At 42.2% G+C, this 24,672-nt stretch overlaps 2 protein-coding genes across 17 annotated transcripts in view; one reads left to right on the forward strand and one right to left on the reverse strand.

The window, feature by feature from the left end:
- Nucleotides 1–24,672, forward strand: part of LOC310680353 (uncharacterized protein) — a 339,545-nt gene that overhangs the window by 69,971 nt on the left and 244,902 nt on the right. The gene's annotated exons all lie outside the window — the stretch shown is intronic.
- SGK2 (serum/glucocorticoid regulated kinase 2) overlaps nt 2,198–24,672 on the reverse strand; it is a 33,932-nt gene continuing 11,457 nt past the window's right edge. For 7 of the 15 annotated variants that reach the window (XM_083447025.1, XM_083447019.1, XM_083447028.1 and 4 more), the window contains 13 exons: nt 19,175–19,244; nt 17,858–17,912; nt 17,557–17,606; nt 15,407–15,464; nt 14,359–14,442; nt 13,060–13,191; nt 12,057–12,169; nt 11,298–11,334; nt 11,038–11,124; nt 8,965–9,060; nt 7,597–7,752; nt 5,738–5,827; nt 2,198–4,325 (listed from right to left, as the gene is read on the reverse strand). In XM_083447025.1, the coding sequence (XP_083303151.1) occupies nt 4,173–4,325; nt 5,738–5,827; nt 7,597–7,752; nt 8,965–9,060; nt 11,038–11,124; nt 11,298–11,334; nt 12,057–12,169; nt 13,060–13,191; nt 14,359–14,442; nt 15,407–15,464; nt 17,557–17,606; nt 17,858–17,912; nt 19,175–19,244 (1,181 nt within the window). In that variant the 3' untranslated portion in view covers nt 2,198–4,172. The other 8 variants (XR_014512734.1, XR_014512735.1, XR_014512736.1 and 5 more) reach the window with 7 other exon arrangements.

Here is a 24,672-nt window from a genome sequence, read left to right on the forward strand (position 1 = left end):
TGTAGTGTGACTTGAAGGGTTAGACCTAAATCCCAGAAATCTCATTCTCCCCCCCCCCACTTTCGTGCTGAGTAGCAGCACGTTCCTAACATTTACTGTTATGCTGTTGGTCATTTTGTCACTGTTTCTTGTGTTGTCGCTTCAGCTCTCTTGGGAACTCGTACCCGTTTATGTTTCATGTTTACTGGCAAGCAATTAATACATAAGCAACAAATAAATAAAAAGGAGTCTCCCTCCTACATAATGCAGCTAATTACATATTGCAAAAAAGAGGAAATGGATCACACCCACCCACCCACCAACACCCACAAAAGGGCAGACATTGGCACATGCTAATTACTATGTACTGTATAGGTACAAATTCAGGAATAGTTGCTGTGGTTAAAAAGAGAAATACAATATATCTCACTACCGTGGGGAGACGATAACCAGTGTTGCTTGGTCGTTCTGTTGTTCGGGTGCTGAAAGCTTTTGGCCCTTGCCCTCCTTCCTTAAAGCTCTTTTATCTTTAAACCGGACAGCTCTTCAAGCAGAGGACTGTCTTTAGTAAACTAGCACACATGGCCATTTTGAGTCCTCACTCTTCCCAACCCCTCCAACACACACACACACACACCCTACACCTGCTTATGTCATGCCTATGGTTTGTTCTTACGTGCTATGGAAGAGAACACTCCAAGAGAGTTTGCAATTGCTTGCAAGACAGAACCAAGGGATGAGAGGCTTTCAGGTCAATGTGCAGAATTGCAGCCCCTCTCTAATGTATTTCAATAATGACCATTTGAAGATGGGTGCATTACTTGGCTATACAGTGGTACCTCAGGTTAAGTACTTAATTCATTCTGGAGGTCCGTTCTTAACCTGAAACTGTTCTTAACCTGAAGCACCACTTTATCTAATAGGGCCTCCCGCTGCCGCCACACCGCCAGAGTACGATTTCTGTTCTCATCCTGAAGCAAAGTTCTTAACCCGAGGTACTATTTCTGGGTTAGCGGAGTCTGTAACCTGAAGCATCTGTAACCTGAAGTGTCTGTAACCCGAGGTACCACTGTATTGCAAAACATGTAGGCTAGGGAACTGAATCCCAACCCATTTCAATTATTCTCCAATACTACTCCAATACTACTATTCTCTCAAGACTACCTTGTTTTTTTTTCAGGTGAGGATAAGAAAAAGCATTGGGTCAGGCCTGTGGCCCATCTAGTCCAATATCCAGGTGCTTGTGGGAAAACTGTGATTTCCATTAACTGGTGTTCAGAAGCATACTGCCTCCACCACCGCTAGTAGACATTGTTAGACAGATTCATGGCGGTCTAATTGTATATGAAAGCCATTATAGCTCCATAGTTTAACTATGCACTGCATGAAATATTTTCTTTCAGCTGTCCTTAATCTCCCGACATTCAATTTCATTGGCTGTACACAATATTATGAAAGAGGAAGAAAAACCTTTCTGTATCCATGCCATGCATAAATTTCTATCATGCCACCTCTTCATTTTTTCTCTAAACTAAAAAGTCCCAAAGGCTGCAAACTTTCCATATAGGGGAGTTCTTCCACCCCCTTGATAATTTTGGTTGCCCTTTTTTGAAACTTTTTGAACTCCAGAATATCCTTTCTGAGGACAGCTTTAGTTTTCATTAGTTGCATTTTGCTGGTTAACGAACCTGTGAAAATGATTATCACTAGTAACAATTCTGCTTCCCTACTTGTATATTTATTTATTGGTAAGTTTGTCAGATGTGTGCTCCTAAGGGTTTCATCGGGTAGCATTAAGAGTGAAAGGGAAGCCATGTTTGCTTCCGTACAATGATGCAAATATTATTTTGCAGCTGTTAAAGAAAAAGCAGATACGTCACATTAGAAAGGCAAGACTATGCTTACTAAAACAAGCAATGTGTTTGTTTATTAAGTTTATTAAGTGCTTAGCTGAGACTCCCAGAAATATTAATTAAGTCTGTGAGCGGGGGTTGGAATTCCAGTGTAGGGAAAGGTAACTTAGCTAGGCTGATGTGTACACAGTTAAATGGTGAGTATTAAGGAACCTTGTTGTTCCCTTTACTGTCTGGTTTGCATTTAGTACTTAAGATCTTGGACAGATATTAAAAAGGACAGAAAAATATGGTTACTTTTTACACAGCCACCTAAACATTACCATAAAAAACACCCACTGTGTTTTTTATCAGTCATGCAACAGTTTGCTTTAAAATATATTATTTTATTTTTTAAACTCTTAAATATTCAACAAAATAAAAACTGGGGTTAGGAAGAGAACATAAGAGAAAATGCAAGGATCTTTCAACATGATTATGGAGTTATATCAGCATATCCACGACACTCAAAGAGGAGCAGTCATGCAAGCACTATTATATTTCCCCCCACCATAGCCTTGACAACAAACGCAAGCAAGCAAGCAAAAAGAAAATCCCACAGCAAGCTTGGACACTAGACACATTTCTTAACACATATCTAAACATCCATAGTGTCTAAAAATTAAAATGCACAGAGATGGTGGATGCTTTTCAAGCTAAACATGGACATAGTGTTTGTTTTTAGAGGCAGGTGTTTAAGAGGTACAAAGGCACCAAAACTGGCAGTTATTTCTGTAGTATATATTATCACTGTTGAATCCTCCACACCCCAAGTTTTCACCTTGATCCTTGTGCTGTTTTAAACAGCAAAATAAAAATTATCATTCTGCATTATTTCAGGTTGGCAATGACATTCACACTTGTGCTTATATGTATACTGGCATTCTAGTCACCTCAACACATCCCACCTTCATAATTCATCAGGGTGGATGTGTTTTACCTTTAGCTGGTAGCAGGGGAAATTTATTTCCAGAATCAGCCTGCTTTGTTACTTAATCCAATACCTTTATATCCATGTTTTGTAGGAAGATCCTTTACCAGCATAAGAAGAATATATAATTTTAAATGATTTTGACTAAGAGATCAATGATTAAAGGGTTCCATAGAAACATCCTGGGACAGGTAACAATTTTGTACAAAATGAGGGTAATGACACTACTCCCTGTGGCAGCTATAGTTGCACCAGCTCTCAGTTCTGTAAATAAAAGATCACACATTGGTACAATTCATCTCTGCTCAGGAGTTCTTAATAGGCAGGTCTTTTTTAAAAAAACAGACCTATATTTTTTCCTTACTTTATCTTCATAAAAAGAAAATCCATTGGCTGTTCTCTATCTATGCAGTAAAGAGGTAGTTATGACCAGATGCTTATCACTACACACCTTCCAGATAAAAGGAGGAAATAAATACAATTACTAAAAATGTAAGCAGTGTGCTATCAACATTTCCAAGTTAAAATCACAAATCACTATATCTAGCACAGGTGTGGTGCGATAGAGCTGCTCCCATCAGTGCCATTTAGCTGGAGAGCAATGCTTTCAGCTGTGAAAAGAAACACTCATGCAAATTGTAGGTGGCATCACCTGTGGTTCATAATACTGAAAGGGAAAAAAAGAAAGAAAGAAAGCTCCAGAGGCAATCAATTTGGAAATACACAGTTCTGTGCAAAAGCTGTAAAAGGACCAGCTACAAGGAATTGGGGAGGGGATTCCTGGATTCTCTGGATAGTTCCAAAGGTCTTTTCTAAGAATCCCCTGTAGCAGCCAATGTTGTTGGACTACAACTCCCATCATCCCCTGCTCGCATGTCCAAAGCTTGGGGATAATGGGAACTGTAGTCCAACAACATATGAACTACATTGGCTAAGAGTATGTAGCCAGAGTAAGAGTATGTAGCCAGAACATGGACCCAATTGAGGTGAACCACAAACTAAGATGACAAAATATCTGAACAGGTTGTGTGCCTACTATAAACCCACTGAGCCCAGAACAGCTGGTTATCCAGAATACCTTGGGTGGCAATTCAAACAGAGGTTAGCCTGCATTCTCATAAGAGGACATCAATTTTGGCACAAGATTGTATCATTAAATGTGTTCAAGTTTGTACAAATAAAATAATTCTAGCTAGAAATAATCAGCATTTTCTCCTTTAGAGGAGCATTCACATTATGAGGTCTTATATGTCATGGAAGGAAAGCTTGGTTCTGTTCCAGTTAGAAGATTAGTCAGAGGGTAGTGGCTTCTTCTCTGTTTAAATGGAGAGCAAAAACTGGGTTTCTCAAGCTTGTTGATATAGGTTGCTTTAATCTTCATCATTTGGTGCATAAGAAAATCCCAAAAAAGCATCTGTTGCACTGCAACTACTGGTAGCAAAGTCGGGGGTACGGATGATGGAGCTGGAGACCGCTTCCTGAGTAAATTCTGGGTCAAAATGCCGTAGATCAGCAGGACCAGCCTTGAAAAGGAACAGCAAGTTATTTTTTCTCTATTCTGCAAGCCTCAGCTTATGACAGCAATACTAATACTGTTTTTTATTATTACCAATGAGAGAGGAGATGGTAACATAGGAAGATCCCTGCTGGATCAGACCAAAGGCCTGTCAAGTCCAGCATTGTATTTTCCACTTTGGCCAACCAGATACCTGCTGAAAGCCCACAGACAGGACACGAGGGCAATTGTTATGTTATGTGAAGCCTGAACTATGGCTCTTCTAAACCAGAACTGGATACTATTTCCAACCCTGGTTGAGGGGCAAATGATATTATGCAACCCCAATGACCAACACGTGGCTATGATGCTTGGACTTGGCCAGCATATTGCAAGCTTAGCTCCGATTCCTGCATCACAACTGGTTGGACTAGATGGCCATCAGAATCCCCTCCAACTCTACAATCCTATGAAGTCAGGAAGCTCCCTGACCAGTTATATCAGGCATGAGGAACCTGTGGCATTCCAGATGTTGTTGCATGCCGGCTCCCCCTGGCCCCAATGAGCATGGCCAATGGACAAAGAGGGTGGGATTTATAGTCCAGCAACACCTGAAGGACCACAAGTTACCGTGCCTTGGATTGTATGATCTTGGGGAGAGGTTCTGCCCCAGAAATCCTAAAAGAAGATGGAGCAGGTGATCTCTTTAAGCATGCGGGTGGCGCTGTGGGTTAAACCACAGAGACTAGGACTTGCCGATCGGAAGGTCGGTGGTTCAAATCCCCGCGACGGGGTGAGCTCCCGTTGCTCGGTCCCTGCTCCTGCCAACCTAGCAGTTCGAAAGCACGTCAAAGTGCAAGTAGATAAATAGCTACCGCTCCAGCGGGAAGGTGAACGGCGTTTTCGTGCGCTGCTCTGGTTCGCCAGAAGCGGCTTAGTCATGCTGGCCACATGACCCGGAAGCTGTACGCCAGCTCCCTCGGTCAATAAAGCGAGATGAGTGCTGCAACCCCAGAGTCGGTCACGACTGGACCTAATGGTCAGGGGTCCCTTTACCTTTACCTTAATGTTCCATCAGGATCCTCCCCCAACTGCGGAATTCCATCAGGCTCTAGGAAAGGGGAAGATGGGACAACAAGGGCTCTCTATTGGCTCCACTGAAAATACTAGCAACTCTTGGCTCATCCTTGACCTAATTTGTTCCATTCCAGTTGGTTATTACAATAAGAAGCAGTGCCTGAACTTGCTACCTTCCCGCCCCATCCATTTTCCTCTTGTGTCTTTTTAGGCTGCAGGCTTGATGGCAAGGACTATCTTACCCCCTTGCTATCTGTAAGCTGCTCTAGAAGCCTTTTCTCCTGAAAAGTGGGATAAAACAGTTTAAATTAAATAATGCCCAGTCTCTATTCATCATCACGAAGTAGAAAACTTTCCACTTACCACTTTAGGGTCAAATGGAGGTGTGATCCTCTTACTGTACAAGTCGTCCCAGTTTATTGGACTGAAGAACACGTGGTTCTTTATCTCAAGCTGTGAAGAAAAGGAATGTCACTCCAGAGTAAGCCATAAATTCTTAGAACTTAGATGTTGGGCACATTCACTTGTATCTACTCACAAAAACCTGTACGTTTAAATTTCCATGCATCCCCCCTCCCCCCACCTCAAAAAAAAAAAAAAAAAAACAGCACCACCATGGCCATCTCTCAGCTCATCTGAGATCTCTTAAGCATTTCCCTTCTGCAGAGCTCAGGTGAACACAACTTTCTGTAAACACAGTCAGCAATATGTATTTGCATGCATATAATTTCCCAAAACAGTACATTAATCAAGAGAAAGCAGCAGCACCGACATACAAAATCAAGCTGCAATGTGGGCAAAGCAAGAAATGCATACGAAAATGTTGACATATTTTCAAGTACCATAGTATGCAAGGAAAGCGATCACTAGCAGCCAATTAAATACTGCTAACTATGAAAGTTAGCAGTAGCCCTCTGTACTGAATGTGTTGCCTACTCTGATCTTATCCCCATACTGCTTCTACTCGTCCTTGGGTTTCCCCAGACATCCTTTTTATGGTGCATTCATGATGATTTGTGCTCATGATGGTATCAGGGCAGTTATACGTGGTCCTGCTTTCAAAAGCTTTGGTGTGTACATACTGGGTGGTATTCAGCTATTTCAGTTTTTACTCAGAGTAAACCCATTGAAATTACTGGGCATAACTTAGCCATGTTCACTCATTTCAGTGAGTCTGCTGTAAGTAAAACTTAGTTGAATACCACTCATTGCTTCATTTTCAATCAGTGCATATCTCATAAATACCTGCTGTGGTATAAAATGTCCCCATGTTTTTGGTCCCACTTTTGTTGCCCCAAAGTGCAATAGTGCCCTTCCAGATAGCAATAATAGGGTAACATTGGAGGAACACTGCGAAACAACTAATATAGCGGAATGATATGTGAACGAGTCTGTATAAATCCACCACTAAAGTACTGTTATTGTGCCCATGGCATGTTGCAGAATACATCCACATTTTTAAAAAATACCAGTCTGGAGGAGTTATTATCCTTGGAGTTATTATCACTGCTGCTAACAGGAATGGGAAAAGGAATGGGAAAAGAATTTCAGTTCAGTTCACATTTAAAGGTGAACCTATTTCATTCACCCTTTCCAATGCACCCAAAGAATTCACACTTCTACAAAATTTGCAGTGCAGTTCTCCAGTCAAAGAATGTGTGCAAAATATGCATATACTAGGGCAAAGCGTGCATAAAAATGCATATATTAAGGAAAACAAGATGCAAAATGCATTTTGGTTTGCAAAAATATTAGGAGAAATTCCATACAAATGTGTTGGGAGAAATTCATGCTAAAATGCCAATTAATTTTCACAATGCCTTTTTTTAATGTAAACTGATGTGAAAGACTGAATTTAATGACGGAAAATGAGAAATTGAGAGAAACCGACAGATTCACCCAGTGCTAGCTGCTAATATGAAACATTGATTACACAGCCGCAGCAGAGTCTCTAGTCCCCTAAAACATAGAAATGACATGGTCACATCTTAGGGGTTTTGCAATCAATGCGAGGCAGAAGGACAAAAATGAAGGATGTGGAGACAACCTGACAAGAGAGCAGCAAAGATGACAGGGGACAGTGCAGATCAGCCAATAACTGACACAGAAAATGGGAGGCTGCAGGTGTTTCAACAGGTGTTAAAATATTGCTCTCTCGGGGAAGGATGAAATTCTTAGTGAAAACAAGGAATGAGTAATGGTGACTAGCGCTCTAAACGTACAAAGTCTGTCTTGGCTCCCAGTCTCTTCTTCTGATCTTTATGGAGAAGTCCTTGCAGGATATCGCAAGCTGCTATGGTCTTGGTTCCTTGAATCTGAAGTGGCTTGTGCAGAATATTATCATACATCTGAGACACATCCCGGCTGTAAAACGGAGGCTGATAGGAGAGAAGTGGGAGGGGAGAAGAAGAAGAAGGAGAAAAGTCAAGTTGCATAAGCATGCATTGCAATATTGCAGAGACATCAAATTCATGCTAGTTGTTTTTTTTCTACAGTTCAACAGGAGAGCTAGGAAATGGAGGGGATAGTGCTTCTTAAATTTTTGTTTCATACACTACTGTGGAATGTTTCAGATAAATCCTCAGTTGCTTAGCAATGACTAAGCATGCAGTCCACAGCTTGCTCTGTTTTATTAACGCAACCTCAGTCTAACCTACACTCAAGCAAAAGGTAGCAAACACAGCTGGGAATCATATAATTACGGTTCATATATGGTGCACCAATTTGTGACACTGTTTGCAACAGATTGCTACAAACACAAATCAACAGTCAGATACAGGGCAGTGTCAGCAGCTGCTGAATGGTCAACTTTTGTCCCCAGAACATAGCTATGCCTGGGCTAATTGAGCTAATTCCACTGGCACAGAGGAGTAAGGAGGAGCCAGGCTCGTGTCAATAGTGTAAGACTAGTGTGAGTTAGCATATGGCAAACTTCTGCTGGATCAAAGTCCAGTGTTCTGTTCCCACAAGTGCCTAAGGGAAGCTTGCAAGCATGACATGATTGCAATAGCCTCTCTCACGTGTGATTCCCAGCAACTGGTAGTTAGAGGCAGGGATATTGCACAAAGAGTCGGACACAACTAAACAACAACAACATATTGCATCTGATACTGGAGGCAATGTAGCCACCATAACCAGTAGCCATCAGAAGCCTGTGAATTTGTCTAAGTCCCTTTTCAAGCTGTCCAAGTTGGTGACCATCGCCACACCTTGTGGTAGCAAATTCCGTATTCAAACTTTGTTGTTTCTGTGCTTCCTGTGTCTCCCCAACATTCAGCTTCATTGAATGTCTCTGGATTATAGCATTATTAAAGAGGCCGGGGGTGGGGTGGAATGGGACTTCTTCCCAGAGAGCTGAAAGTGGCTTGAATGAGGGATCATTGTAAATGGGTATAAACACCTCTGCTTTTTGCATCTGGTTAAACAGGATGACAGCTTTTTCTGTTGCTCCAAAGCACCTGTAAAAGCCGTTTGTCCCACTGTTGCCTGTGGTCTAAATCGGCTTGCCCACAGCTTAGGATTCTCTTTCAAACCACTTTCAGCACTTGAACTGTTGCCTGCAAAAGCAACGACAGTTTTTGAAAGCTCACCAAACCAAACAACATTTCGTAGAGAACAGCTCCAAGGCACCACCAGTCTACAGTTCTGTCATAGGGCTGTTTCTTCAGCACTTCTGGAGCCAAATACTGTGAAAGGACAAGAAGATTTAAAAACAGAGCACACCACCACGAAGTATCCCAGTAACTTTCCAGAAGCCACATAGGTAAGGTGAAAAAGGTAGAGGACCCCTCGATGGTTAAGTTGAGTCAAAGGAGTCTATGGGGTTGCGGCGCTCATCTCGCTTTCAGACCAAAGGAGGCAGTGTTTATCCACAGACAGCTTTTCGGGTCAAGTGGCCAGCAGGACTAAACTGCTTCTGGTGCAATGGGACACCGTGACGGAAGCCAGAGCACACGGAAACGCCGTTTACCTTCCCGCCGCAGCAGTACCTATTTATCTACTTGCACTGAGGTGCTTTTGAACTGCTAAGTTGGCAGGAGCTGGGACAGAGCAACGGGAGCTCACCCCATCACAGGGATTTGAACCGCCGACCTTCCGATCAGCAAGCCCAAGAGGCTCAGTGGTTTAGACCACAGCGTCACATATGTATCCTTGATTGGTAGCCCAGCAACATCTGGAGGATTCAAGCTTCTTTATGTGACAGACTGTTGCCTTCTGTTTTCAAATGAAAACATACAACTCCCACCATCCCTGTCCATTGACCACGCTGGCTGGGTTTGATGGGAGGCCAACAAAATTTGTAGGGCCACAAGTTCCCTACCCCTGTTATAAAGATTAGTGCTTCTAAATTCTTACTGGAGTAGGGGGTCAGGAGGAAAAAGGATAGGAGAAATTCAACCCATCCAGTTTCAAGTTAAGCTGAACAACCCTTTTTTGTTTTTGCTGTGGCTTGTTAAAAGATTACCCAGCATGTTTTAAATGGGAGCATAGCCTCACACCTCCAATTCAGGCCTTAATTAATAGTTTTGACACTTTCAGCTCCTCCTAACAGAATTATAAGTTACTTCAGCTCATGATGTTCACTGTCCCTACAGAGTTCACACAACTGGCAGAGAAGAGAAGGGGACCAATTTGCAGCTTCAGATTCAGTACTTTGACTGTTGTTTGTTTTAGATTTAGAGCAGATGTCCTCTGTTAAGTTGTGGGTGAACAAATCAGACGACACAGCGATTCTTCAAACAGCTCTTGTTTATTCACAGGCCAGAACAGAACTAAACTGAAGGGTTCAGCCAGCCTGCTTATATAGAGCTCCACTACAACAACACAGTAACCACTTTCTGTAACTATCCAATCACTGAACGTCACTTTCAATCCCTTATTTGCATATGTGGACCTGAGTGAAAACTATCTACAGTATCCCCCTGCTGGCCCAGGGTGAAAACTTCAGTACATAACATCTTCAACTTTTGGGGGCCAGGTAGCACATTAAGAAATGTAAGTAAGTGTCATGGGCACCACAGAATACCCATTTCACATATGGAAAAAGGACAAACAATAAGCAAAACATCTACCCACACTCCAAAACAAACACATATTTTTTAAAAAAACAGGCAGCAACCCCCAAACAAAAAGCACCTTCCAACAAACAGCCAATCCCCGAAAAACCAAAGCAGACAAAACATCCTGCAACACCCCCCACAAAAAATCAGGCAAAACAAATGGGCAAGCAGAAAACAGGCAATGCATCTCCATATGGGTCCCATAAGAGCATGGGTATCTGGCTGTTCCTTGCATTTCATTTTCCATCAATCCTACTATCACTTATTCTAAGAAAGGAAAAAAGAACGAACACCTAACCTCAATTAAAAAAATAAATAAATCACAACTTGAGAGGGGCAGAGGGCTTTGGCAGGCACCAAGGGGTGTCTGATAGTACCACAATGCCCATGACCACTAGTTTCGTGATCCCAGATTTAGAGAATTGCATTGTGTGTCATGGCACAACAACATCAGTAGGGGCTACTCCGTGTAAGCCTACAGGACTAAAAAGCCTACTCAGCTGGCACAGTCCATTCTCAGTGGTGGTGCTCAGTTCCTTGGAAAAGTCAAAGCAGAGACAAAATCACCTATTGAAACACATAGACGTGTTTTCATAATCATACCTCTGGGGTGCCGCAGAAAGTAGATGTTGTTTCCTCTGGCTCCATTCCTTCTTTGCAAAGTCCAAAATCAGTCAGTACAACATGGCCCTAAAAGAAAAAGGAGAAATACTGAGCTCCTTAGGAAGCTGTATTCCATATTTTGCCACTTTTGCATTCCTATTTGACTTGGTTGTCCCAGTATAATTACAAAACTTTCCCTACCAACAAATAACAACTGAAGTAGATCACACAGTGATGTGCAAGAGTCCATAAATACATACCTGACAATCCAAGAGAATATTTTCAGGTTTCAAGTCCCTAAAGAAAGGAGGAAAGAGAATAAGGGAGGTGGGAATATGGTGATTAAAATCTGGTGCTTAGATGTATCTGTTAAAAGAATTACATCTTGCAGATTCCAAAAGTCTCCAGAGTTACCTTTCACATACCAATGAAATGGTTCTCTTATACACTTAACTTTATTTTCTGGCGTTCCTAGATCATCTGTTCATTGGCACAATGTTTGGTCATTATGCCACACTTTTTAGTGCAGACATCCTGCCACTTTTCTAACTTTGAAGGAGCTGATAAAAAAAAAGTGATGGAAAATTGCACTGCTGTGTAAGACTCCAGCTCCCATCAGCCCATGCCAACATGGCCAGTTGCCAGGAATAATGGGAGCTGTAGTCCAACAACAGGAGGGGTATAGGTTTCCCACCCCCCAGTTAAGTGGCTCTGGGGTGGGAAAGAAACACATTAGGACAAACAGGGAATGGTTAGTGATATGGAGGATTGCCTCTTGACCGCTACTAATCTAGTTCATCAACTCTTTAGCGGCCGGGGTGGGGGGGAGGTTGACATTCCAAACTCTATTTTTTTTAAAAAAAAGAAGAGTTAAATGTTTATCTTCTTTAAAGGCAACACTATTCTGAAACAAAACCACTCCAACCTGATGCATCAGCATCATTATCGAAATTGCTTCCGATGAAACATGTTAACATATCTTACTAAAGCTACCTGCTGTTATTGCAAAAATACTGTACCGGTAGATGATGTTCAGTGAATGGAGGTAGCCCACTGCACTGGCCATTTCAGCTGCATAGAATCGGGCTCGAGGTTCACAGAAGCAGCGTTCTCTTTGCAAGTGGAAGAAGAGCTATGAACCAAGATGGGGGAGAAAACTTACTCCGTAAGTACTTCTCTGCCTGAATCAAGAGACTTAACAGATTGCTTATAACAGGGTCATCTGGATTTGACACACTTTCCTCAGAAAACAGCTTCATTATTCCACATTCATGGAATACCGAGTATTCAGTATTCAACCCAATGCCCTATTCCTCAGCTATTTCAGGAACACAGCAACCTTGTGCCCTCCAGATCTTTTGAACCTCAACTCTTCCCATCAGAGATGCAGTACAAGACATCTGGATGCACTGGGCTGGGGAAATTACGTAGCTTATATAAATTATGTAATTAATTACATACATTATGTTGTCATTATGTTGTTCTACACCATTCATTTCAATGCAAATTGGGGGGGGGGGAGAGAAAGAATGCAACCAGTGATGTATCATTTGCAAGAACAACAATAAATATCGATCACATTCAGTAGACCAATTTCCATTCCTGATACGGGATGAATAAGTGACCACAAGCAATTTCTTCACCTGTTTCCATTTTCGATGGAATTCTCTAACATCCCTCCCTGTCCCTTTTCCCTTGTCTGTCATGTTTTGTTAAGATTGTAAGCCTGCCAGCAGGGACTGCCTTCTTTTGATTGTTTGTAAGATGCTTTGGGAGATATTTTGGCTGAAGAGTGGTGTACAAATGGTCTAAATGAATGAATAAGTAAGTAGTCCTAAGTTTGAAAAAGTTGAAGACCACAGGGGTACAGCGTATTAAATATGATAACTAGAACTGAACATATGCCGAATCATTCAGAAGACTTTTAATATCGCACCTATTCACGTTGAAGGTAAAGCCCAGAATGATAGCACTGACAGAACCCAATGCTCTGCGTGATGCAAAACACTGACACTCACTCACCTCTCCTCCATTTACATAGTCCAGTACAAAGTATAGTTTCTCTTTGGTCTGGAAGGAATAGTGGAGCCCCACAAGGAAAGGGTGTTTCACATTCTTCAGCAGCACATTGCGTTCTGCCATTATGTGATTTTGCTATGAAGAACCGAGACAGAGAGAGAGAGAAAGAGACAGGGAGGGAGGAAGGGCTAAGTTCACAGATCAAGTTTTGTTTCGTTTCAAAATTAAATTCACTACAGTCACACACATATACATAAATGTCTTTAGCAAAGCCTAACAGCAACTTCAAGGGAAGGAGGAATTTTAAATGGATCTCTGGCATGGGAGGAAATGGTTACCCCCCCTCCCCCCGAGCGAGAGCTGGGGTCCTAATTGGAGCCATGAATGGGATTTTCTGAAAACCTTGATGTTCAGCTTCTATACACCAATTTTATTTTTCTAATTCCCACCTTACTCTTTGATCTCAACAAGAAGAGAGGGGGTTGCTTTGCTGGCTCCAACAAAAATGCAAAATATTCTCGTATATTATTTGCATGATTATACATACATACAACAATGCATACAACTGTATGAAAATGCTTATTATTCTACAAGGGCTGACTCTCATGCATATTACTATAATGTATGTATAATTTTGCATATAATTAGTCAGGCTTTAAAAAGAAAAATAAATGCATGGGTGCTCAGACATAAGCGGAAGCTCAATGAAGCACAGTCAGGTTGTGACTGCCAAATTTCTGTGTATAAACCCATTTGAAATGGATTCTTTTTCCATCCCTGAGACCCCCCCAAGTGCAATTTATAGAGTAAAAGAAAGAAAGAAGAACAATTCACTCATCTACAAGGGACACATTTAGCATTGTGTGCAGTTTGGCCCTCAGACCAATGTGATGCAGTTTACCAATGGCAGACCATGCTTTTTGGTTAGGACAGAGGCTGGATCTAGACACAAGCAAAAAATGTTTCAGGGAAACGTATTGTAAACCTCGTAATGGGAAATAACGTTGCTGAAAGACAGAACTCCACAGCGCCATCTAGTGTCACAGTGTTATAATGCATTTTAAACACTTTTTTTTTTTAAGAATGTAGCTGACTCCAGGGAGATGGCAAGTATAAAATAGCTTTCAAAGCCCAGAAATTATTCACCTGAAGAGCTATTAAGAGTTCTGCTCCTGCAGATATAGACACAGATAGAATCTCTCATGCACACACAGAGAGGGGGGCACGATATACAGAGCAAAGGGAGACTTTCCAACAACTTTCATTTGTTGAAAGTGCAAGTAGATTCCTTTGAAATGATACCTCTTTTTTCTTGAGAATAGATTTCTTCTGCAGAACTTTCACAGCATAGAACCTCCCATCAGATTTGCGTTTTGCCAAAAGGACCTGAAGCGGGATTGAAAAACCGAGGGGGTAAAAGAAGTGTCCAGCTTTCATGTCCTTAACTAATTGGTCAGTGTTTTATGTTCACATTACAGTGGCATGCCAAGTTGGCAGCTGCACAATGTACAGGGCAGGGAGACTTTGCTTCCTCCATTGTGCCAATCAGTAGGCCCCATTCCTAGGAACAATTTGGTGTTGGGGTGAACCGATGCATAACTGAACATATTTTGGATTTCCAATAATCAAGAGCAGCAGCAGCTTATCACTAATTAATCCATTGCACACAGTAACTGCTCCCTACCTTACGCACAAAAGTAAAATTGAAAAGAGAATGGCATTGAAACTTCTTAATACGACTTTCATTATTAAAATGGGCCCTTTAAAGGTACCACTGAGATGCTGTGAGAGAGCATGTCAGGCTAAGACTTAGGGAGTTCTAGTTCAAATGCCTGCCAAGCCATAATGGTCACTTAACAAGATGGTTGAGAAGATAAAGATGGGGACTAGGTTCAGAACCCTGAGTCCCTTGAAGGACCTGTTCTCCAGATTGCATTCTAGCTCCTTACTTTAAGATGGCAAAAGGGAGCGGCAGACTAAAGAGCAGGAAGAGCACCCAAGAGATGACTGCTGACATCCTGACGAAACCCCTACCAAGAGAGAGTTTCCAGAATCTACGTGTCAAGCTGGGACTCTGGGTGGTTGAATAAAGTTGTTTATGTTTTGTATAATGTTGTATTGCCTGAGAAGGGGTATGTGGGATGTAAACACAGGAGCAGTCAATGACAACATTCAGGGGAAGAATCACATTGTGGGTACAAATGCTAGAATTTAGGGCACCAGTTCAAAAGCACCAGAAGCCATGCATATGAAAGCAAAGTGGGAAAAGAAATGGGATGATGGTTGCCACGTGTCATTGACACAGTAATAAAAGTAAATAAATAAAATTCTTGCAAACTAGGCCACTTACTTTTCCAAAGCTACCTTTGCCAATTATCTTTAGGAAGTCAAAATCTGTTGGCTTGGCACTGTTAGAAAAAGGAAACAGAGTAAAACACACAAAGCTCTTTTCTTCAGTCAGCTACATTCTCCCCACCGCAACCTTTCCTCAATTCTGTCACTCTGTCCTGGCAGATAAAGACACTGGATGGTAGTCAGCTAAGGTTTATTCAGAGTGGAGATTAATGGGTCCAATTTAGTCATGTTCATTAATTTCAATAGGTCTATTCTGAGTAAACATCAGCTGACTACCACTACTGTTCTTACAGACATTCACGTCTTCATAACCAGATAACCTGCTATTCTCTTGGGTGATTGCTTGGCTAAGAGTTCAACTAGTGCATTTTTGTGGCTTAAGGTACATATTCAGGAAAACCAAGCAGAAAATAGGAGCAAAAGGTTCAGATACAAACACAGTAAAATAATCTCTCACGTGGAAATGATAGAAAGGATATTTGGGTCAATGGCTATTGTATTAGGGATTATCTGTATACACAAACCTGAAGCTCTCTTTGCTTCCAAACTTGAGTACCAGGGTTGAGGAATCTGTGACCCTCCAGATGTGGTTGGACTCCAACTCGCATCAACCCTGAAAATTTGCCAAGCTGGCTAGCAGCTGGTGGGAGCTGGGAGCTAAACAACAGCTGAAGGGCTGCAGCTACCCCACCTCTGCTGGAAATGCTAATTATTAGGAGCAGATGAGCATGAGGGATCGTAACATGGATTCCAAAGCTGTCCTACTCCACACAAATCTGTTTCAGAGCTCCTAGAACTGTATCAACAACAACAACAACAACATTTCTATCTTGCTCTACCTTCCAAACAAATCCAAAACAACACCAGGGATGGGCAGAATATAGATCTCTGGGTGATCCATAGTAGATCACCAAATATTTTGGATTCCCAATTCTTTTAACAATAGGAGCTTTCCCCTAAATTAGCCCACTATAACAAAGAAATTTGAGGCTGGAGGGGATACCCAGAATGTGTGTGAAGGGCCCATCAGCTCAGCACTGCAAACAAATGTGTAGCCTAAAGTGCACCCAGATGTGCCCTCTTCCTCAATTCTATATGCATCTCTGTTCCTTGTCTCTCAGCCACTGTTTTGTACTTTGGTCCAGCTAGTGGATCTTGGGGTTCTAGGGAAAAAGCAAAGCAGATGTTCTCAAGCTTGATGCCCACCCACCTTTGTAGGAGACAACTGACAGCCAGAGAATGAAGGAGTGACTGGGGATCTCACAAACCCAGGTTTCCCAAAGTATTAAAGCTGACCCACAATCTCTGATCAAAAGTGTAGTTAGAGCTCTTCGTCTCTCCCCAGTAAAAGAAGATTGGCTTGTCTTGATGCTCAGGCTTTATATTTCATTGTTTGAGAGATGTGTATGCTGGGGTTACACAGCTTGTGGGGGTGGGCAACAGGAGGACAAATGCATTTTTAGGAGGATAAATAGATCACATAATTGTTGGGATAAGTGGGGATGTTTCCCTTGAGGCTGTGCTTTTGTTGCAGGAATGTCGTTGCAATAACCAACTGCGTTCGATTTTCTTCACAGAAACACAGATTTTTTCCCTTCACAGTTAGTACATCCCTTGCTGTTGTGTGACTGCCATATAGTATGTCCCAAGCACCTACTGAGATAAGGGTTGTGACAAGAATAGTGAGAACAAGCAACAGAGCTATACCCCATTCGATGCTGTTATGCAACCTTTATGAACAATATTGATTTGTTGCACACAATACAAATGTCTTAATTTGAGGAAGCACTTTTGTTTTAGTGACATTGCATTTTCCCAGCTCTCAAACCGCAATCTATCATTGCTGGAAATACTTGACCCCACCCCCCCACAGCTAACAGTGGCACAGCTACCTGGAGTGCTGGTAGGAGTGGGGTTGCATGTATTTTGACCATATACTGGCTAGTGTCTGTGACGTCACCAACATGGTACGATAAAACTCCCACCACTACCCTGGCTTGCCTACAATCCAACACTTCGCTTTTGCAAACAGAAGTTGTGTTCAGGAGCTCCAGACACCCCAGAAGAGCAAATTAAGGAAAGTGAAGTAGAGTTTCATTGCATTTCTTAACCTTGCAAAATGTGTTGACTTTTGCATGCACTTACTTGGGGTTAGCAGAAGGTCCAAGGTTGATGTTGTCCGTTGGCGATGAAGGCTGAAAAATGACAGAAGTACAGAGCTGATGTTAGCTAAGACCACCAGGGCTGAGCAACAGTGTGAGAGAAGGTGGAGCTTTCTGGTACAGTAAATGCATACCAGCAAAGCCTACTGCAATGGATGAGGCTTTCCAGTCCCCCTCCCCACAGACACCCTTGAACAGGTAAGGAACTGAGCTTCTTAAAATTCTCCACCTTCATATTTGAACCCATCTAAATACATTTAAGAAAGAAGGTACCAGGACCTTACCTGGCTGTCATCTTGGCTTTTGGAACGGTCCATTAAGGTGGCAACCCTTTCAGCACTGTGAAAAACAAGAAAACAGTCAGTTTCGGAGATGTGGAGAGCAGGGCAACTCTAGCCTCTGCCTCAACAGGGAGAGCCCTTAAGTTGCAGATGTTATTCTAACTTGGAGGAATAAGTTGTCAGCCATAGGTGGAAAAATAACACCTGAGGGAGCTGTTTATCAAGTGTGTATGCTATCAAGCCCATAACTGAGATTTTATTATTACTGAATACAGATGATGTAGCCCGCCCATCTGACTGGCAAGACAGTGTGCAGGCAGGTAGGGTCTCAGCCGGCGTACCAGATGGACACAGAATTAACCCCTCTCCTGTCTCCATGCAAGACAGTAAGAAACAAAACCCTCAGCAGCAAAATAGTTCTCTGTCCTCCTTCCTGCTTTTAGCACACAGTGGCTGGTACTGTAGATGCAATGTTTATGCATGCTGTGCTATTTCTGATGCCATATCCCCATTGTACGTGCCTTAATTAGGGGCCAAAGTCCACACAATGCCAGTGTCATTTTCAAAGTTTAAAAGCAGCCCCTGGGAGCTGGCAAAATTGAATCAAGGGGAAGGGTCCAACCCTTCTCCATCTGTAGCATTTTGCTGATCAAAGGCTACCTCCAAGTGGCAATTAGTCCCTCTTATTAGTTGGTGGGAGACAGACATTCATATTGTACATTCCTTTCCCCCCACCCCCAAATAAGGAATATCAGCCAACAAAACCAGGTGACACAAACTGTAGCACATGAATATAAACAAAGTGAATATTCATCCCCCTTACTGATATGCTGATAGGAAGAACACTCTTGCTATTAAAGCCCCAGGGGAAATCCCGACCATCAAGCTTCCCCTTCTACCTAGCAGGAAAGTTACAAGACAAAACCTTTTGACATTTAATACTCTCTCCACCCCTCTCCACAAGAGATTGCGAGGCAGCCCAAACCCCTTCCCTTATTTTGTAAGTCCTACAGTTCCACAGAAGCCCCTTATTTCAAAGCATGCCGTGAATAGACATCACCGCTCAAAAGGATCTCATTTTGAAACATCTCATTTAGCAGCGTTACTTACATCTGCATGAGTAAAAGCCTTCATCCGAAGCAGAGTTGAGCAACAAAGCCATACTGAGCAACAAGTCCCAGTTTGTGCAAGAGATGCTTCCCTCTGCAACACACCCCGTGCCAGCCAGCTCAATTCACTGCTTATTGCTTGTGGGAGATTATGATCAGGCTCAGCTTTAAAGCGACAGTGACCCCCTAATAGAAAGAGCCTTATACTCACTAGGAAGACAGTCTGGAACTGGAGGTCTTGATCGTCTGTTCTAACCTCTCTCGCCCGTGCTTTATGAGATCTACAGGAAAGGGAGGAGGAAAAAGTTAGCAAACTGTTCCACTGGCAGCAATCGCAAGAAATACACACAGAGATACATTTGTTCTGAAGTGACCTTGCCCTTCTCATGCATCCACCCACAAAACAAAATAAGCAAACTTTATTGGAGCTAGGGAAGAGACTCGGTTGCTGCAAAAGGAAGCGTCTAACCTTATTCGGACAGGAGTGCAGAAGCAAAATTCGGAAACCAACGAGTGATGTCCTGTAAACGACAGCCTCCCTTTCCAAAGATACTACCCGGGATTGTCCTGCCTTTCTGTGAGACACAGATCACAAGGCAGAGGAGCTGCCCCTTTGATACATCATACTTGGCACAAGCTCAGTCCCTCTCATTCAAAGCTTTCCAAGCATTTTACGAACATGCATTGCGCATCACAGCACAAGCACTATCCTCCTTTCTCAAAGGAGAATGCTGAAATGATTTGCCCAGGTCAGTGAGACATTCAGTAGACTTGCATAGATTTTGCTGCAATTGTTGTGGTTGTCTATTAAAAAGTGGTGAACAGAACTAGGCTGGATTGTTTCATTTTCGTGCATTAACACAACCTATTCACATTATAGCTGCAGTTATATTGACAATGCTGGATCAAGGCCAATGTCACAGAAGGAGGAAGAGAGAGAGAAAAACATAAAAGCAGGCTTTTAAAAATCCCTCCCCTCCCATGTGCAAATATGCAATGGACAATGAAGAACCTGAATGGTCACCAAACTGGATGACTTTAAAAGTGAATTAGACAAATTCGTGGAGAATAAAGCTACTATTACTGGCCACTAGTCATTTCTTCCAGTATCAAAGGAGCATGCCTCTGGATTCCAGCTGCTGATAAAAATGAGTGAATGAGTGCTACTGCCCTTCTTTATTTTATAAAGTCCTCCCATGTGATATTTGCCTGGTCTTCTATTTTGTCTCTCCCAATAAAAGGACAAACAGCACCTCAGAATATTTAACTAGTGAAACCTACTGTGGAATTTGTTTTGCCCACATTTTGTCATAATAAAGACAGCAATAAAATAAGACTGCTGGCCTGATGCCCTGAGAAAGGAGCATGAAAACAAACTTATTCAGAAGACAGTTTTGCTATGGGAAAAACACAAAGAAACCCATTGCACTTTGACTCAAGAGCTTGAAGAATTAAAAAAAAGGGTTCTTCTACTCCAGCATTCTGCTTGTAGCAATAACCAGCAACATGCCCTGGAACCTCAGGCAAGGCATGATATAGTACCACACTCCCAGCATCAGTACACTGCAGCTAACCATGGAGGTTCTATTTGTCATTGACCATATTCAAGGACAGAACTAGCTTGAACATGAAGTGCGAGAACTTGAAGATATGTCTCCCAACAAATGGAGATAGGGAAATATGACACCTTTAAAAACCTGGTATTGTGTGTGCATCAATTCTCTGATCAATGAAAACTTAAATGGCACACAATGTATTCATGTTCCCTATCCATATGTACAGGCTGAGCATAAGTGAAGACAGGGGTGCCAACTTGAATAAAATATTGGGAGGGGGGCAGGTAAGCCCTGCCATGCATAATCAATCACAAGATGTGGTGCACACACACCATTTGAATGGCAATGTCCATCAACTTGGGGGGTGATGGCCCCCTCAAATATTTTATTGGGGGCCTCAAAGGGACTTCGGCTCCTAGGAGTTGGCTAGGAGTTGCCTCCTATGGGTGAAAAAAGGTCCCTCATCAGATTTCTAGGGGAACTGCCAACACTAGCAAATTCCTTACAAAAAAGCACATACAATTCCCCCTTCTTTTTAATGCAGACTGACATGGAAATGCGAAAATCTGAACTTAAGATTGGTAAATGAGAAGCTGAGAGAAATAAAAACTGACCTATCCATACATCCCTACTTATTTGCAAGGAAGTATTTCAGTAGGAACAGAACATAATCAAGACCAGTTACTTTCGTAACTTTAGCTTTTCACTCTTCAGCTTAAAAATTCATGTTTTGGGCATGGAGCCTGGGATTGCCTCAACCACAACAGATCTACTCTTGAATTTCCACCAGCAAAACTGAAGTTCTATCTAAATCTCAAGCACAGCTCATACATAAGAAAGCAGCTGATCCATCTTCGTCTATTCAAGGCCAGGCTAACTCTACCACCGAGTACGTGCTGTAAATAATGAGCCTCCTCCTCTGCAAGGAAGTGCTGGGTCAAGTGCAGAGAGATTGTTTAGAGAATCAGGATGAGATGTTTTGGAGGTGAAGAGGACAGCTTGACCCAAAGCTGCATCAATCTCTTAAGTTTCCCTCCAGCTGCAACTTTACAGTGAATCATTTCACATGGAGTCCACTAAAGCCTCACTTTCCCAGACTGCTCTGCTCCACATCCATCTTTATTAGGATTCCACCCTGACTTGGATAAACTTCACATTCATCACCAACTGTCCTCCTACAATGTAGCTGGGATCCAGCCCAGGGACAGGCAAATTAGTCAATTTCAGTTTCTCTCAACATCTCATTTCTCTAATCTTAAACTGAGTTATGTACATTTCCACAGAAATTTGCCACGGTTAAAAGAAAATCACAAGAATGCCAACTTTTTTTTTTACTGTGAATCTCCCCTAATAAACACATTTTCACTAATATTAATGCATACTTTTCCATCTCGATCACTGAGATCCTCTGATGGGGAACTATTTGCATTTCCCCACTCTTAATATTGTGGAAAGAACCACAGGTGAGTAAGCAATAGGCAGGAATCATTCTTTAATTGTTTTAGACACCTCCAAAAAAATGCTGTCATTCAGTTGGGACTCTGCAATGAGAATTTCTTTTCGCCAACCAATATTTACTGATGTTTTTATTGCGCTTATTGCAATTTTGTAAGATGCGCACCACCTTGCTGTATCCTCTATCCAGGCAATCTGGAGGCATTATCAGAGTTCAAGGATACATTCCAGTTAGGGGGAAAACCACTCAAGAAGGGTGCATCTCAGGGCCCGTGTGAGAGCTGTGATTTGGGGAGAGTGGGAGTGAGTGAGGAGTGAGAAAGAAGAGTAGCCAAGGGTGAGTCTCCAGGGCAAAAGTGCACCTGTGGGATGTATTTAGCCCCTGGGCTCAAATCTCCCCACCCCTGTTCCCCACTGACTCTCACCATGGTTTGAGAGTTCTACCTGGAGATTCTAGGAACCTGGGATCATTTGCAAGCGACACATGTGCTCTACCCTGAACCACAGAGCCCTGCCTTAGTGATCACGTGGGGTCCCCCAAGCATTTTCAATTGGAAAATCTTCCTATGCAAATTACAGTAATCTGCACCGGAAAATTTACTGAGTGGTCTAATGTTGCAGGTTCGTTTCACGTGCATTCAGTAAACCAAGCTGACAACTTTGAAATTGCCAAGCTTGCCTAATGCAGTGGTACTTTGGGTTACAGATGCTTCAGGTTACAGACGCTTCAGGTTACAGACTCCGCTAACCCAGAAATAGTACCTCGGGTTAAGAATTTTGCTTCAGGGTGAGAACAGAAAATGTGCTCCGGCGGCAGCAGGAGCCTCAATTAGCTAAAGTGGTGCTTCAGGTTAAGAACAGTTTCAGGTTAAGAACGGACCTCCAGAACAAATTAAGTTCTTAACCCGAGGAGGCACTGTATTGCATTTGCAAATGGCATTTGTTCATTGTTCCAAAGAAGAGAAGAAGAGTTTGGATTTGATATCCCGCTTTTTCCAAAGGAGTCTCAAAGCGGCTAACATTCTCCTTTCCCTTCCTCCCCCACAATAAAATTGTTAATGAAATTATGAGACACAAACTTCATAGAATCATATTGGCAGAAAAAATAAACACTGGGGGGGGGGGGGGAGATTCCATTTGGGGGAAATGTCTGTGAGAAATGTTCTACCCCCAAATCCCTGAGCCTCCCTGTAAGTCAACTAAAGTGCCCCAACATTTTAGCTTTTGATCATACGGAAAGTGCTCCCACCTCTTGATGTTGTTTGTCTTTTTCAATTCTACAGCCAAATGCAGCCACCAGATATTTTTCTGCAGACATTACAATACTGGCTGCTTAATTTTTATTCCCCTCCTTACTCATCCCTAGCATGGAATGCATCTTTCCTTTGCTGCCAAACACCTTCTTGACATTTCCTTACTAACCATCATGATGACCCCAACAGCAAATTCCCCAGCAGTTACAGTTCAGATCCAATCAGTGTATACCTAAAGTTGGAAACACTGGTCCCAATAAGCATCACTTTGCAGTTGAAACACCCATGCCATTGTGCTGCCCTTTTCATTGACTGAAAAAAGGGAAGAAATCCCTCCAAGGAACAAGATACACCTTAATTTTTGTATATCAACATGCACAGATCCCATTTTAACAGCCAGTGTTTTCTCAAACCACACTTAAAAGCAGCCCATTGATTCCAAGCTTATAATAAATCAATTGAAAAAAGAATCGGTTTGCAATACAATTCCTACCTTACAAGAAAAAGGCAGCCTCAAAGTCTCATTCTGCAAGCTTCCCCGAACACCCACCCCTCTCTTGCCCGATTATCATCCGCCTTACTGCATCATCTAACCTAGATTGTAAACTTCAAACACAGATCTCATCTGCAGCTTACCCAAGAAGCACTAACTTTCACTTCAAGATGACAAGCACTGAGCTATTTTCTACTGCTACTCCAGAGGGAGAGCCGTGCCTAGTCTGTTACAGCACATGCAAAAGGGTCTCGCAAGTGTGAGCATTAATATATTTAAAAGTCAGAGTTAACTATTATGTCCAAAGCTCATGTTCTTGGAAAGGCATTTTTAAATATTAAGGGGTTGCCCACTGGCACCTAGATGCACACAACCAATGATATTGCTAGTGCTGTTGCCCAGTTTCCAGTAAGAGGATTCATAGCAGATTTTATTTTATTTTTTTACACCAAGGTCACCTTCATAACTTCTAGGCACATATGTAGCCCAATTTCACCCTGGACTTTGTCTTCCATAAACTAATACTGTACAGGCCTGCAGCTTAAGTGAGTCAGAATTGCCTGGTCTATAATAATAATAATAATAATAATAATAATAATAATAATAATAATAATAATTTATTTATTATTTATACCCTACTCATCTGGCTGGGTTTCCGCAGCCACTATGGGCGGCTCCCAACAGAATATTAAAAACATGATAAAACATTAAACATTAAAAACTTCCCTTCAGATGTCTTCTAAAAGTCAGAGAGTTGTTTATTTCCTTGACATCTGATGGGAGGGCGTTCCACAGGGCGGGCACCACTACTGAGAAAGCCCTCTGCCTGCTTCCTTACTACTTACCTTTGCATTAGTCAGGAGGAGGAGGAAGCAGCAGGTGTTGGAAAGAATTATTATTAAATTTGTGTATCACCCTTCATCCAAAGATGAGTGGTTCACAACAGAAAAAT

Source organism: Podarcis tiliguerta (genome assembly GCF_965153285.1).
Source record: "Podarcis tiliguerta genome assembly, chromosome: 6".
In the NCBI taxonomy this organism is placed as follows: domain Eukaryota; kingdom Metazoa; phylum Chordata; class Lepidosauria; order Squamata; family Lacertidae; genus Podarcis; species Podarcis tiliguerta.